General features: G+C 41.1%; 1 protein-coding gene across 9 annotated transcripts in view; it reads left to right on the top strand.

The window, feature by feature from the left end:
* The first annotated feature begins 5,147 nt into the window (after positions 1-5,147).
* Positions 5,148-16,599, top strand: part of LOC138370587 (inositol monophosphatase 1) — a 275,313-nt gene continuing 263,861 nt past the window's right edge. For all 9 annotated transcript variants that reach the window (XR_011230154.1, XR_011230153.1, XM_069334999.1 and 6 more), the window contains exon 1: positions 5,148-5,262. Coding sequence is in view for 7 of the 9 variants with exons in the window: in XM_069334999.1 (XP_069191100.1) it covers positions 5,197-5,262 (66 nt within the window). In the remaining 2 variants the exon portion in view is untranslated. The remainder of the gene's footprint in view (positions 5,263-16,599) is intronic.

The following is a 16,599-nucleotide window of genomic DNA, read 5'->3' as shown; positions in this document are numbered from 1 at the left end:
ATTACTAAGGATGGTAACAGAGTCCATTTCATGTGGTCTCCATCTCATGTTGGCCTCCGAATGCATGATAGAGCTGATAAGTTAGCCAAAGAATCTGCCTTTAAAGGAGCCGTTGAGTGTAACCTTGGATTGTCAATGAGCAATCTGAGAGCAGCTGTACACCGAGAACTTCAACAAGATCTTGTAGATCTGAGGCAAAGTGAAATTGACACCAGTAATTCCATCTATCATCATACTATCATGCAAGAGGAGCCACACATCTATGGATCATCCAATAAAATCAGCAGACTTCTAGATGTTACTACTGCTCGGCTTAGACTCGGTTACAAGTATCTCTGGGAATTCTCATTATCTGCTGATGTAGACCTGACCAAATGTAAACTGTGTCAACAAAATTATTCGCACACCCTCCGTCACTATGTGATGGAGTGCGAAAAGATACGTGAATTTAGAGACAATTCTATAACCAATGTTCCAGCGATGTGTCAATATTTCATTCAAAATGATCTGCTACCAGAAATTTTAGCCAAATATCCCCAGTTTGCTAACTGTAGGTAGTAACTAAGTGATTGTAACCTATCCACCGCTGCCCACTGGATGGGGGGCGGTGTGCAGGACAAACATATAAATTTTGACACTAGCTCTCCACATATGTCAGTTGCTTAATTTAGAACCTGTACTTGAGGTCGATCTCGAACCCATTGTTGATGTGATGACTTATATTGAATTTTGTAACTAGCTCATCAAGATTGTAACTTGCTTAGCTAAATGAATTGTGGGGTTCAGTCCCTGAGCCCATTATGTGCCTCTGTAACCCTTTCCACTACCGCCCACAAGATGGGTATGGGGTGCATAATAAATGAACTAAACTAACTAAAAAAGCTACTAGGTACGACATATATATATATATATATATATATATATATATATATATATATATATATATATATATATATATATATATATATATATATATATATATATATTTATTTATTTATTTATTTATTTATTATATATATACAAGAAGGTACATTTGGTTGGTGAGAATGCATTGGATAGTACAGTATTTACATTCTTGTAAAGCCACTAGTACGCACAGCGTTTCGGGCAGGTCCTTAATCTAGCAGTAGATTAAGATTAGTTTTGAGTAGATAATTTCAATCAGAATTGATAAATGATAAAGATACATTACAAGAGAAAAATGAGATGAGAGAGATAAGTAGGTATATTAAAGCACATTGTTATATTAAAGCTCTGATTGATTACATTGACAGCTTGATTAGTAATTTAAACAAGGTTAATAGACACCATACAGCAGATTGACAGCACATATAAGACAGCAATGATCACAATGGTAAAGATGTTCAGATTGGGTACATAAAGATTGGGAGACTGGGTAGCAAAAGATACAGATAAACAAGATTTATAATCACCATACAGCAGATTGGCAGCACATATAAGAAAACAGCAATGATCACAATGGTAAAGATGTTCAAATTGGGAACATAAAGGTTGGGAGATTGGGTAGCAATTGATACAGTGCAATTTTAAGGCAAAAAGTGAAAAGCTATGAAGATGAAATTAGGTACTTTTTAGTATTGATTTTGAATGATGTAAAAGTTGGACAGCTTTTCAATTCAGTAGGGAGTGAGTTCCATAAACTGGGTCCCTTTACACTCTGCATAGAGTGTTTACACAGATTAAGTTTAACTCTGGGGATATCAAAGAGATATTTATTTCTGGTGTGGTGATAATGGGTCCTATTACATCTGTCCAAGAAGAGTTTCAGACAAGGATTTGCATTTAAGAACAGGGTTTTGTAAATGTAGTTGACACAAGTAAATTTGTGGAGTGAGATTATGTTTAGCATGTTTAGGGAGTTAAACAAGGGGGCTGTGTGTTGTCTGAAAGCAGAATTTGATATTATTCTGATAGCTGATTTTTGCTGGGTGATGATGGACTTGAGGTGGTTTGCAGTGGTTGAATCCCATGCACAGATACCATAGTTGAGATAGGGATAGAATAGTGCATAATATAGAGAGATGAGAGCAGAGTTAGGAACATAATATCTGATTTTGGAGAGTATACCAACTGTTTTAGAGACTTTCTTAGTTATGTGTTGTATGTGGGTACTGAAGTTGAGTCTCTTGTCTAGGAATATGCCTAGAAACTTTCCATCATTTTTATTGCTAATGATGCATTGCATTGTCAATCTGAAGCTGAATTGCATTTGTAGATTTGCTTCCGAATAGGATGTAGTAGGTCTTTTCTATGTTAAGTCTTAGTTTGTTGGTTGACATCCATAAGTGGACTTTTTTTAGTTCATTATTAACAACACCATTTAGTGTATGTGGGTTGGGGTTGGAGTAGATGAGGGTAGTATCATCAGCAAACAAAATAGGTTTCAGAATGTTAGAGACATTAGGCAGATCATTAATGTATATAAGAAATAGTAGGGGTCCCAAGATGCTGCCCTGAGGCACTCCAACGGTTATTGGTAGAATGGGAGAGATTATATTATTGATGGCTACACATTGGTGTCTATCACTAAGATAAGATTGGATATAGTCCAGTGCATGGCCTCGGATTCCATAATGATGGAGTTTACTTAAGAGGTAATCATGATTAACAGTATCAAAGGCCTTTCTCAGGTCAATGAAGAGTCCAATTGGAAACTCATTTTTGTCAAGAGCTGAGTAAATTATATCAAGGAGACTAATAATTGCATCGTAGGTACTCTTTTGAGAGTACAGTATAAATAAATAGTATAAATAAATAAATTTCCTAGTATATTTCGTTATTTCCTAGTTATATATATATATATATATATATATATATATATATATATATATATATATATATATATATATATATATATATATATATATATATATATATATATGTCGTACCTAGTAGCCAGAACGCACTTCTCAGCCAACTATGCAAGGCCCGATTTGCCTACTAAGCCAAGTTTTCCTGAATTAATATATTTTCTCTAATTTTGTTCTTATGAAATGATAAAGCTACCCAAATCAATATACTTAGCCCTTGCCAATATGGCTTCAGGCCCAAAAAAGCACTAACGATGCACTTATTAGTATGCTTAACTCGATTCATACAGCTTGATAAAAATGAGTTCCCTGTTGGGTTATTTGTGGACCTGCGTAAAGCTTTCGATACTGTCAACCACCAAAACCTTCTTCTTAAATTACATCATTATGGTGTCAGAGGACACTCCCTACAATACCTCAAATCCTACCTTACTGACAGGCTCCAATGTGTTTCTGTGAATAATACAATTTCTCCCACCCTACCCATCAACATTGGTGTTCCCCAGGGCAGCATACTTGGCCCTCTCCTCTTTCTCATCTACATTAATGACCTTCCAAATGCCTCCCAACACCTCAAACCAATTCTATTTGCAGACGACACAACCTTCATTTACTCCAGTCCTGATCCCCTTGCTCTAAATGCCACAGTAAATACTGAGCTTAATAAAGTCCATCTGTGGCTAACTGCCAACAAACTCACCCTTAGCATTGACAAAACTTTCTATATTCTGTTTGGCAATAAATCCTCTAATCAAATAAATCTCAAAATAAACAATACCCAAATTTGTAACAAATTAGATGGCAAATTCCTTGGCATTCTCATTGACCACAAGCTGAATTTCCAGGGACACATTCTAAACATATCAAAAAAAGTTTCAAAAACTGTGGGCATTCTTTCTAAGATCAGATATTATGTACCACGCCCTGCCCTGGTGACTCTCTATTACTCCCTTATCTATCCATATCTCAACTATGGTATTTGTGCTTGGGGCTCTACTACCCAAAATCACTTACGTCCTCTAATTACTCAACACAAAGCTGCTATTAGGACAATATCCAATTCTGGCCCCAGACATCACTCGGTACCCCTACTCAAATCTCTGAATATGTTAGACATTAAGTCACTGCACATTCTCTCATGTGTATTATACATATATAAAACGCTAAACTATAATGCCAATCCTGATCTCAAAAGCTTCATAGAAGGTTGTAACAGAACCCATGAGCACCACACCAGAAATAAATACAGTTTTGATATTCCTAGAGTACGACTTAATCAAACCAGAAATGCTCTACAAATCAAGGGGCCCAGAATGTGGAATGACCTTCCCAATCATGTTAAAGACTGTACCTCTTTCAACTAGTTTAAGTTAAAAACGAAGCTATACCTAATAAATTCCCTGTAACTCACCTTACCCCTCTGTTGTCAACCCATGTATGTTTTTTGTTTTTTTTTTGTTTTTCAAATCAACGCTGTTTGAATGTAATTTTCTGTAATAATTTGTAATTGTATCTGTGCTGCTTTTTCAACAATGTTTCCCCCTCTTTTACCTCTATTTTTATTTGTACTCAACACATCTTATTCTTTTTACCCATTAGTTTTAAGCTTTAGTCATTAATGTTTTTCCTGCCCGAAACGCTTTGCGTAATAGTGACTTTAGGCATTGTATGTACTAGCTCTATCTATAAAGCCAACAAACTTTGTAAAATCTCTTTATGTATGTACCTTACCTAAATAAAAATTATTATTATTATTATATATATATATATATATATATATATATATATATATATATATATATATTAGTATATTTTGGTAGCAGTCTTTCCTGTAGACATATATTATTAAATATGACCGAAAAAGTAAGATTAATATTTCTAACACGAATTTTCTCAATCTTTCGTACATTTCTTTTCACTGTTGGAGGTAATTCAAAAATCAATTCTCCAAAATTCATTTTTATTTCATTTATTTTATTCATTTAAATTCATTTAAAATAAAAATGAATTTTGGAGAATTGATTTTTGAATTACCTCCAACAGTGAAAAGAAATGTACGAAAGATTGAGAAAATTCGTGTTAGAATTATTAATCTTACTTTTTCGGTCATATTTAATAATATATATATATATATATATATATATATATATATATATATATATATATATATATATATATATATATATATATATATATATATATATATATATATATATATATATATATATATATATACATAAAGATTGCAAGTTTAATTTAGAGATTATATTAAATGGACTGATATAATTATTAAATACTGCAGAATATAAATGGGAATATTCGTGCAGGCGTGAATGCATTCTTTCCTTCTGCTAAACGTCAAAACATGGCGAGTGTCAACACTGAGGAATGTTTCTCTGTTGCTTTGAAACTGGTGAAGGAAGGTGGGAATGTGAGTAGTGTGGCGTGACACGCCTAGATACATATCCAGGGTTTAGGCAGGCTGTCAGTCACCATAATGACACCTGAGCTGTGTGTGGGCCAGCCGGGCGGCTCCTTGCACCCCCCACCCCCCTGCCCCTCAGCCTTCCAACACTTATAAATAATAAGTAAATAAATAAATAAATGTTTATTCAGGTAGGGTACATACATACAAGAGATTTGACAAAAATTGATATATTTATAGATAGAGCTAGTTCATACAATGCCTAAAGCCACTATTACGCAAAGCGTTTCGGGCAGGTCCCTTAGGTCAGGCTGGATTTGGATAAAGTTAATTAAGATAGAGGATAAGATAGATTGGGATAGGATAAAGATAGGTTAGGATAAGATAATGATAAGGTAAGTTAAAGATAGGATAGATAAACTTTGGTCAGATTAACTTCCTTTTAAGAGTAAGGATGACAAACCACTATTAAACAACAGGACCTTTTTTGTGTCCTACTCATTAGGTCTGATCAGTTACTGGAGTACGGACAGCTGCCTCTATGGTTAGAGAAGCCACGCTAAGCCTTGGCTAGTAGGATTCCCGTTAATGACAACGCTATACAATATACCGGTCTCTCATGGGTTTGTCAAGTCTGTACATTCTGAGAGTGAACCCTGTACAAGGAATTGACCAGTAGATAAGGTCGTTATTTCCTAGTGCAAGCTTCTTCCGGTTGCCAGGTTGAGTCTAGCTAATGAGTTAGGTTATACTGTTGCCAGGTTGATTCTAGATAATAAGTTAGGTTATACTGTTGGGGTAAGGTTAGTCTTGATTATGTTAAGGTTAGGCCTGGTTATGTTGTTGCTACATAGTCTCCCTGGCTTGGTACCTTTTGATAATTACTGTTTTGGTTATGTTGTTTGACAGCCTCGTTCAACCGTGAGGCCCCTTAAAGATTGTGATAAAAAAAATCACTGCACTGCTCTGCATTAAAATACGACACACCCGTGATGCGCCCAAAATAAATTCTTTTGAAAAAATTATATTATCTTATATTGTTAAAATGCAGTCTCTGATCACTGGAAACTAAAATTTTTTTTTATTGTATGTGACATACTTTAGCTGCAATGGAACTGGGAAGTTGAGCTCTGAGCAATGGAGCACTTGGGGTCAGTCGGCCCCGCCACCCCGTGGGGAGGCAGTTGCCCCGAATATAATGTTTCACAATTATTTTGATGTTTCTCATTCATTTCTTCACTGCTTTTTTTTTTTTTGCTGTAATATTCAAAAGTGTGTAATTTGTGGAATTTATCTAGTTCAATGTGCGGAACATCACTATTCTCAAAATTATGGGGCTCATATACGTGACATGTATATTATATTCTACGATCAATCAAACAGCGTTTTTGCTGTTATTACACTATATACACACATTGTATATACCTATCAATCAACATATGTGTTCACCATAGTGAACCACATAGTTGGTATGGTGAGTCCAAAAAACAAGAGTGGGCTGCCACACCCAGCCAGCCCTCCCTCACTCCTTCAGCACCTAACTCGCCATCATTACTCCTCCCACAATACTGTTTATGGTGTTATTACACTATATACACACATTATATATAAATATCTACATGTTTTATTCACCATAACTGTACAAGTTACAAACCCAGAATGTGGAATGACCTTCCCAATCATATTAAAGACTGTACCTCTCCCAACCAGTTTAAGATAAAAACTAAGCACTACCTAATTAACTCCCTGTAACCTGCCTTACCCCTAAATGTCAACCCATGTCTGCTATTTTAAGCAATGCTGTTTGTCGACCAAATTGTATATATGCTATTTTTATGCCATGTTTCCCCCCTTTTTTATTTTTATATTTTCTCAACACAATTTATACTTTAATCTCAATTAGTATTAAGTTTTAGTCTTTAGTATTTTTCCTACCCGAAACGCTTTGCGTAATAGTGGCTTTAGGCATTGTATTTACTACCTCTATAAATCCATCAATATTTGTATCACACCTTGTATGTATGTACTTTACCTTAATAAACATTTGAATTTGAATTTGAAGTAAGCTGGTATGGTGTTCAAATTGCATAGTGTTCAAATTGCACTGCATGACATGTCACACAGCAGACGACAGCTTCCCTCACTCCCTCACCTAAATGGCTCCTCCCAACATGACTTTTACTGATATTACACTCTATACACATGTTATATATAAGTATCAACATTGTGTTCACCATAGTGAACCACAAAGCTGGCATGATGATTCCAGATAATAACATGTTGCCACACACCAGCCACCAGCCAACGCCACCTCTCCCTCCCTCCCTCCCCTCACCATCAGTACTCCTCCCACTGCTACTTCTCACCACACTCCTGCTATTATCAGAATCCTGGTCACTAAATCATGTAAATTAATAATTTTCCATATGTATATTTTGTTAATCCTTGTGTTACTCAGGGCTAATTAGCAATTGTCATCCACAGGCATGTACCAAAAAAATATAAATAATTTTTTCTTCTAAACCTGTTAATTTGTGTTCTCTGATCATGGGAAAAATAATATTAAAATCGTAAGTGGCATATATTGCCTGCTATAGGGCGGGGAAGTCTGGCCAAAAACAGGCGCTGACTCAGCGTGCCTCCCCAGGCGGTCTGTTGCTCCCAGCTGTCAGGCAGGAGTAATTACCTAAGTGTAATTACCTAAGTGTACTTACAGGATGAGAGCTATGCTCGTGGTGTCCGTCTTTCCAGCACTCTGTCATATAACGCTTTGAAACTACTGACGGTCTTGGCCTCCACCACCTTCTCCCCTAACTTGTTCCAACCGTCTACCACTCTGTTTGCGAAAGTGAATTTTCTTATATTTCTTCGGCATCTGTGTTTAGCTAGTTTATATCTATGACCTCTTGTTCTTGAAGTTCCAGGTCTCAGGAAATCTTCCCTATCGATTTTATCAATTCCTGTTACTATTTTGTATGTAGTGATCATATCACCTCTTTTTCTTCTGTCTTCTAGTTTTGGCATATTTAATGCCTCTAGCCTCTCCTCGTAGCTCTTGCCCATCAGTTCTGGGAGCCACTTAGTAGCATGTCTTTGCACCTTTTCCAGTTTGTTGATGTGCTTCTTAAGATATGGGCACCACACAACTGCTGCATATTCTAGCTTTGGCCTAACAAAAGTCGTGAACAATTTCTTTAGTATATCGCCATCCATGTATTTAAAAGCAATTCTGAAGTTAGAAAGCTTGGCATAGGCTCCTCGCACAATATTCTTTATGTGGTCCTCAGGTGATAGTTTTCTATCTAGAACCACCCCTAGATTTCTTTCTTTATCAGAATTCTTTAAAGATTTCTCACATAATATATAGGTTGTGTGGGGTCTATGTTCTCCTATTCCACATTCCATAACATGGCATTTATTAACATTAAATTCAATTTGCCAAGTGGCGCTCCATGTACTTATTTTGTCCAGGTCTTCTTGAAGGGCATGACAATCATCTAAGTTTCTTATCCTTCCTATTATCTTAGCATCATCAGCAAACATGTTCATATAATTCTGTATACCAACTGGTAGATCATTTATGTAGACAATAAACATCACTGGTGCAAGAACTGAACCCTGTGGTACTCCACTTGTGACATTTCTCCTGTCCGATACATTGCCTCTGATCACAGCCCTCATTTTTCTATCAGTCAGAAAATTTTTCATCCATGTTAGAAGCGTACCTGTCACTCCTCCAATATTTTCCAGTTTCCAGAACAACCTCTTATGTGGAACTCTGTTGAAAGACTTTTTTAGGTTCAGATAGATGCAGTCAACCCAACCATCTCTTTCCTGTAATATCTCTGTTGCTCGATCATAGAAACTGAGTAAATTCGATACACAGGATCTTCCAGATCGAAAACCATACTGTCTGTCTGATATTATATCATTTCTCTCCAGGTGTTCTACCAATTTAGTTTCAATTATTTTTTCCAATATTTTGACTATTACACTTGTCAATGATACCAGTCTTGCGTAGTGCAAGGAGTGGCCTTAAAGAGATAATTACCTAATTATTTCAATGTCTGATTAATTTTTCGTAGTTTTTTTTGCTGTAATATTATTCAATAGTGTGTAGTGTGATATATTTATATAATAAAATGAGTGAATTATCGCTGTACTCAAAATTATGGTGTGCATATTGTATATTCAAATATTATGTTTATCAAACGGTGAACAAATACTTTGTCGGCTATTACAATATATACACAGATTATATATAAGTATCTGCATGTTTTGTTCACCATAACGAACCACTAAGTTGGTATTATTAGTCAAAAAGCAACGGGGAGTGACCGCCACACACCAGCCAGCCACTCACTGTCACTCACTCCCTCAGCACCTCACTCGCCCACATTCTCCTCCCACCATACTGTTTTTTATTTTATTCACTATATACATACGTTATATATAAGTATCTACATTCGTGTTCACCATAACGAACCACTAAGTTGGTATGCTGAGTGGGAGTGGCAGCCAGTGGGAGTGGCAGCCAGTGGGAGTGGCAGCCAGTGGGAGTGGCAGCCAGTGGGAGTGGCAGCCAGTGGGAGTGGCAGCCAGTGGGAGTGGCAGCCAATGGCAGTGGCAGCCAATGGCAGTGACAGCTAGTGGCAGCCAGTGGCAGTGGCAGCCTGCCACTTTAAGAACACTTTAAGACCTGGAACTTTAAGAACAAGAGGTCATAGATATAAACTTGCTAAACACAGATGCCGAGGAAATATAAGAAAATTCACTTTCGCAAACAGAGTGGTAGACGGTTGGAACAAGTTAGGGGAGAAAGTGGTGGAGGCCAAGACCGTCAGTAGTTTCAAAGCGTTATATGACAAAGAGTGCTGGGAAGACGGGACACCACGAGCGTAGCTCTCATCCTGTAACTACACTTAGGTAATTATACTTAGGTAATTACTTGCTGCCACTTCCTACCTCCCTCAACTCACCTGACTCGCCCACATTCTCCTCCCACAATACTGTTTTTGCTTTTATTCACTATATACAGACGTTATATATAAGTATATACAAGTTTTGTTCACCACAACTGTACAACTAAGCTGATATAGTTAGTTCAGGCACTAAGAGACGTCGCTACACACAGTCAGCTGATGGATGCCTCCCTCACACATTCAAGGTCAGACGCACTAAAATTTCACTCCCAACAATACTGTTTGTGGTCTTATTACCCTATATACAGATGTTATATATAAGTATCTACGTTCGTGTTCACCATAATGAACCACTAAGTTGGTATGCTGAGTGGCAGTGGCAGACAGTGGCAGCCCGCCACTATCTGTCACTTCCTCCCTCCCTCACCTCACCTGACTCGCCACCATTCTCCTCCCACCATACTGTTTTTGCTGTTATATACAGGCGTTATATATAAGTATCTGCATGTTTTGTTCACCATAGCGAAAAACTAAGCTGGTATAGTGAGTCCAGACAGTAAAAGGTTGTCACACATAGTCAGCAGACAATGCTACCTCCTTCCCCACCATGATTACTCCTCCCACTACAGCGCTAATTGTCACAACAATCCTGCTATTATCAGAATCCTGGTCATTTTTATCACAGTCAGGGATCTTCTGTAATACTATCATCGCTAAATAATAGCATGTACATATATATTATGGCATTTTTAGGCGATGCTGTGGTCACAAGCTGAACAGCAGTGCTGTGAGCTCATGCTACGTGCGTTAGCCTTGGTGGCTCAATCACTATTGAGGCTCTAACACCCAGGAATGTGGCCCACGATTTTTTTTTTAAATGGCGTCTGTTTACAAGAGCCCTGATGAAGGTGTGGTGAACCCCGTGTATCCGCGGGCCGTTTAAATCTTGCGTAGTACTCCATCGCGTCATATGACGTGATGCGCAATTTATTGCAAGTTACTCAACCCTGCATATGACGTGTTGCTCAGTTTAAGGGTTAAGGAACATGAAAAATCGTTTGAAGAATTTTAGATGGGGCTCAACCTCTGCTAACCCTGATGCAGAAGGTGAAGACCTCCTGGAATTTCTTATTCAGTTCCTCACACACTTCCTTGTCATTCGTAGTGACTCCTTCTGCCCCTATCCTTATATTCATTACCTGTTGTTTTTCTCCTGATGTGGCTGTGCAGCAATTTAGGTTGAATCTTTGCCTTGCTTGCGATGTCATTTTCGTATTGTCTTTCTGCCTCTCTTCTCATCCTGACATATTCATTCCTGGCACTCTGGTATCTTTCTCTGCTCTCAAGTGTCCTGTTACTGCTATAGTTTCTCCATCCCCTTTTACTTTGCTGCTTAGCTAGCCTACATCTCTGATTAAACCATGGGTTTCTCATCTTCATTTCATTGGTTTCCTTTTGGACTGGGACAAACTTGTTTGCTGCTTCCATGCACTTGTGTGTGATGAAGTCCATCATGTCTTGGGCCGTCTTTCCCCTGAGCTCTGTTTCCCATGTTATATCTGTTAGGAATTTTCTTAACTCCTCATAGTTTCCCTTTTGGAATGCCAGTTTTTTGTTTTCAGTACCTCTCCTCGAGTTCAATAACCCTTCCTCATCCAGATACTCAAACGCCAGTACACTGTGGTCGCTCATTCCTACTGGAGCTTCATAGCCGATTTCCCTTATGTCGGAGTCGTTCAGAGTGAAGACTAGGTCAAGTCTTGCTGGTTCATCGTTTCCTCTCATCCTAGTGGGTTCCCTGACATGTTGGCTTAGAAAGTTTCTTGTCACCACCTCCATTAGTTTGGCTCTCCATGTATCCTCTCCTCCATGCGGTTCCTTTTTCTCCCAGTCTATCTTTCCATGATTGATGTCTCGCATGATGAGCAGATGGGATCTATTTCTACAGGCAGCAGAGGCTGCCTTCTCAATTATAGTGTTAACTGCCATGTTGTGTTAGGTTAACTGCATGTTGTTAGGTGCTGGGGTGGGCTTCTGTCCATGTTTAGTTGCCTGCTTTTGGGTTACCCCAGTGTTCGGTTTTGGTGCTGAGTTCCTTAAATTTTTCTTTGTATCTCACTTCAGGCTTCTGTTTTACACTGTCTGTGGAGGGTGGTGGTGTTCCGGTCCATCAATCCTGCCCTACTGGTTCCTTTTCTTGGGACGGGTAGCTAGGATTCCAGTCCTTGCTCCGATTTTTCTTTGTTCCTTTTCCAGAGCATGTGTTTTTGTTTTCCTGCGGTTCACGTCCTGCATAGTTCCCCTCCTGTATACCTTGGGGACGCGTGGATTCGTTTTTCCCTGCTGGAACTGTGTTGTGCTGCTCTTTTGGGTTCGGGGTTAGCTGTTTTGCTTCGCGTCTTGAGCTTTCGTTCGTGGTGCTCCTTTTCTTCGTTGGCCTTTGCCTGGGCCCTGGCTCCTCGCCATTAATGGCATTAATGGAAACGCCATTTGGCCTTGTTGGTCCTTCAGGGGTCCTTGGGGGGGGGGGTTCCTCCCGGATGGGGCGTGTCTGCTCGTCCGGGTTGGTTCCTTTTCGGCTCGCTGGGGTTGGGTTCCTGGTTTCCCTGGCGGCCATTCCTTCTAGTTTTTGCCTGCCTTGTCAAGACCTGCTGCTTTCCTAGGTTCCGGTCTGTGGGTCTTCCTGCGGCTCCGCCTCTTTTTGCTGATCGGTCCAACCTTGTTCAGGACTGGTTCGTTCTTCCCCTTGAGTCTTCGTGTCTCGGGGTTTTGTCTCTAGTTTCTCGTTGCTTGTGTGGGCACTGGTGGCTTTGTTGTTGGTCTCCTGCCTGCGTGCTTTGTTTTGGCGGTGGTGTGTATTTCCAGGCGGTCCTTCCGGTTGTCCTATCACTGCGAAGGGTCCTTCGGTCTCTGATAGGGTTGTTTTGTCTTTCCCCTCGGGGTTGTTTTAGGTCCGTCGTCTGGTACCGTGTACTGTTGCCTCATCTTGAGTGGCGGTGGCGGAGCCACTCCAGCTTGCATTCGGTGTTGCTGTTCCTTCTGTTCCGTTCCACTTGCTGTCTTCGGCATTATTTCCCCTCCGGCCTGCTCTTGCGTTTCCAGTGCCATCCTGGTCATTGGCCCAGATGGTCTATTTTCTTTCTTCTCCTCGTTTTAGTCCTTGGGTTGCTGCTTGGTTGGTCAGTCCAGGGGACTTCCTTTGTTGTTTGGTTGCGGTTCTTCGCAGTTCAATGCACGTCTTAGCCTCTGGGGTCGTGGACACATTTTGGTTTGACCTGGTTCCCTTCATTCCCTCCTTCCTGTTCTGGGGTTCAGGTCTGCGGGGGTTGTCTGCAGGGTCTTTTAGTTTTATCTGTGGTCTTGCTTTTTTAGGTTAGGGCGCGTGGCGTCCGCCTCCTGGATCCTTCCCTCTTTTCCTTATCTGTGGTGAGGTAGCTCCAGGGAGCCGACGAGGCTCCCCAGAAAAACAGTGTAAAATGTAATGAAACACCATTTTCTGGGTGAGTCCCGGAGGCTCCCCAGCTTCCCTCCCTTCCCTCCGGTCGGTGGTGTTTTTTGCGTGTTTTGACATCCAGCCTAAGAACTGCTGGTTGGATCGAAGGTGCGGATGGTTTGGGGCTCCCCCTTCCCCCTCCGAGGGAGGGGGGGATTGCGCAGACGGCGGCGCGGCGACATCATGACGTCATGACAGTTTGAGAATTTTGTTTGGGGAATTCTGCCCACTCCCAGTCGATGGCAGACATAGAATGCTCCCAACCACAAGGGGGGTTTCTATAGGCCATTGCTGCTTGTGCCTCTCTGAGGGGACCAGGTTCTGGCTCGTGGTCCCCAGTAGACAAGAATTCCAAGCACTTTGATGCCAGAAAGTTATACATATCCATTGAGCCTGGATAGCTCTGGGGAGCCTCCAGGACTCGCCCAGAAAATGGCATTTCATTACATTCACCGCTGATTTTTGCTGTTATACTATGTAAACATATTGTATATACCTGTCTACATATGTGTTCACCATTACGAACCACTAAGTTAGTATGGTGAGCCCTAAAAACAAGAGTGGGCTGCCACGCTGAGCCAGCCCTCCCTCACTCCTTCAACACCTAACCTGCCAACATTACTCCTTCCACAATACTGTTTGTGGTTTTATTACACTACACACACGTTTTATTACACTATATACACACATAAGTACATGTTTTATTCACCATACCTATGCAACTAAGCTGGTATAGTGTCCAAACAGCATAGTGGCCACCATACACTGCATGACAAGTCACACAGCAACCAGCAGAAGACACTAGGAGATGAAGCTACCTCCCTCACCAAAATGGCTCCTCCCAACATTCTCCTTTTGCTGTTATTACACTATACACAAGTTATATATAAAATTATCTACATTTGTGTTCACCATAGCAAACCACTAAGATAGTATGGTGAGCCCCAAAAACAAAGCGTGGGCTGCCACATCAAACCATAACTCCCTCACTCCTTCAACACCTAACTCGTCAATATTACTCCTCCCACAATACTGTTTGTGGTGTTATTACACTTTATACACACGTTATATATAAGTACAGAGCACCACTTGGTTTCCGAACCCCTTGGGGACGAGACCCGTCGGTTAACATGTAAGTTCGTATACGAGAAATGGAGGAAAAAATTAAAAAATAACGTGAAAAAATCTAGGGGAAAAAATCGACAGGTTCATAGCGTAAATGCGTGACCGTATTTTGTTTGTACTCACCAATAATTGAAGTCCTGATCCGCTTATGTTGATGATCGATGTTGATGAAGCATAGTTATTTACATGGAAGAGGTGGTGGTGGATGTTGATGGTGTTGGATTGACTGAAGTTGTTGGGTTGACTGGGTCAACATGCGATGAGTCAGGTGCAGGTGATGCAATGCGAGCTTTCTTGGAAGCCATTGCAAAAGACTCTGTAATTGACATTTGTTTCATTCCCTTGGCTCTTGTTTTTAAAAACTTCATATACATATTGTACTGAGTCATCATGTCCTTAGTTTCAAACTCGCTGTAACTCGTGTCCATAAATGCCAGAATGTATTCAAAATTTTGCTGAACTTTTTCCATATCACATTTTTCCTTTAACGTTTCTTCATCCTCTTCCTCTTCCTCTTCCTCTCCATCTTCTTCATTGCACTCGTCTGGTTTTTCTGGGGGGAGCCCCGTCGGCTCCCCGGAGCTTTACCGGCTGATATGCTAATGTCAGACTTTGGCATCAGTCATGTGTATGGAGTTCTAGGGCCTACCGGGGACCACGAGCCAGAACCTGGCCCCCTCAGAGAGGCAAGGGGAGCAATGGCCTATAGAAACCCCCGTGTGGTTGGAAGCATTCTATGTCTGCCATCGACCGGGTCAAGCATCCAGAAAGGTAAGCATTCCAAAACAAACCCCTATTCTGGTGAAAATTGCTACCTAAGCCGAACTAGTGGATAGAACTCTTCAACAGAAAACAAGGAAACTAGTATGACGTCATACGTCACCGCGCCGCTGTCTGCGCAGCTCCCCCCTCCCCAGGAGGGGGAAGGGGGAGCCCCAGACCTCCCACGCCGGCTATCCACCCATCAGTTCTTCGGCTGATGCTATAGGCAATGGTTATGTGCTCCGGCTCCAGTGGTTGTTTCAGCACTGTACCTAGAGTGTGGTGTCTGTTTTCTAGGTGGTGCGTGAGCCGGGAGTGATTCTTCAGTACTCGGGCTGCATGCGCCTAGGGTTCCCTTCCCTAGGTGCCCTGTAAGTACTGCCCTTGGGGCTTGGGGCCACCTTCCACAAGTTCCTTGGGTCCTGCCCCTGCTTGGCCGTTTACTGCTTGGTTTTCGGCCGCTCTTTGTGTGCTCGGGGGTTCTGTCTCCCTTGTTCGCCTTAGAGTAAGGGGCAGTGTTTGCACTGGTGGGGCGCGGGGTACTGTGCAGCTTGTCTTTACCAATCATAGCGGCCGGCTCTGTTCCGCTTGGGTACGCTGTCCTCTTGCGGGGTTTTCTTTTTCTTTTTGTTTATCTACCTGGTGGGGGGGTCTGCCTTCGTTCTTGCCCCTTGTGTCCCTTGTGTTCTGAGTATTTTCTGGTGGTGCCCCCTGCTAGGTCCCCGTGAGTGTACACGTCCCGGGGGTTCAGCTCTTAGAAAGTTGTTTGGTAGTTTTGGGTGCCGGTTAGCAGTACCCTGCCTGGGACTACCTGAGCGCGAGTCCTCTTAAAGTAAACGCTCAGGACCCTGGGAAACCCCTGGGGGCGCGCGGGTCCGATGGATGTGACCCCAGAGCCCCCCCCTCGCTTCCAGCGAGTTTGAGGGTTGCTCTCACCTTTTGTCTCTGGGTGACTCTCTGTTTTGCCTCCGTCTGCTGCCTGTGGGGTCGGTGACACCTTCGACCCGGAGTCCTGCGAGTTTGGTTGCTCGTTGTGGCTCG

Source organism: Procambarus clarkii, chromosome 32 (assembly GCF_040958095.1).
Source record: "Procambarus clarkii isolate CNS0578487 chromosome 32, FALCON_Pclarkii_2.0, whole genome shotgun sequence".
NCBI classification, from domain to species: Eukaryota; Metazoa; Arthropoda; class Malacostraca; order Decapoda; family Cambaridae; genus Procambarus; species Procambarus clarkii.
Note: the sequence above shows the minus strand (reverse complement) of the source record. Positions and strands in the feature narration are given on the sequence as shown.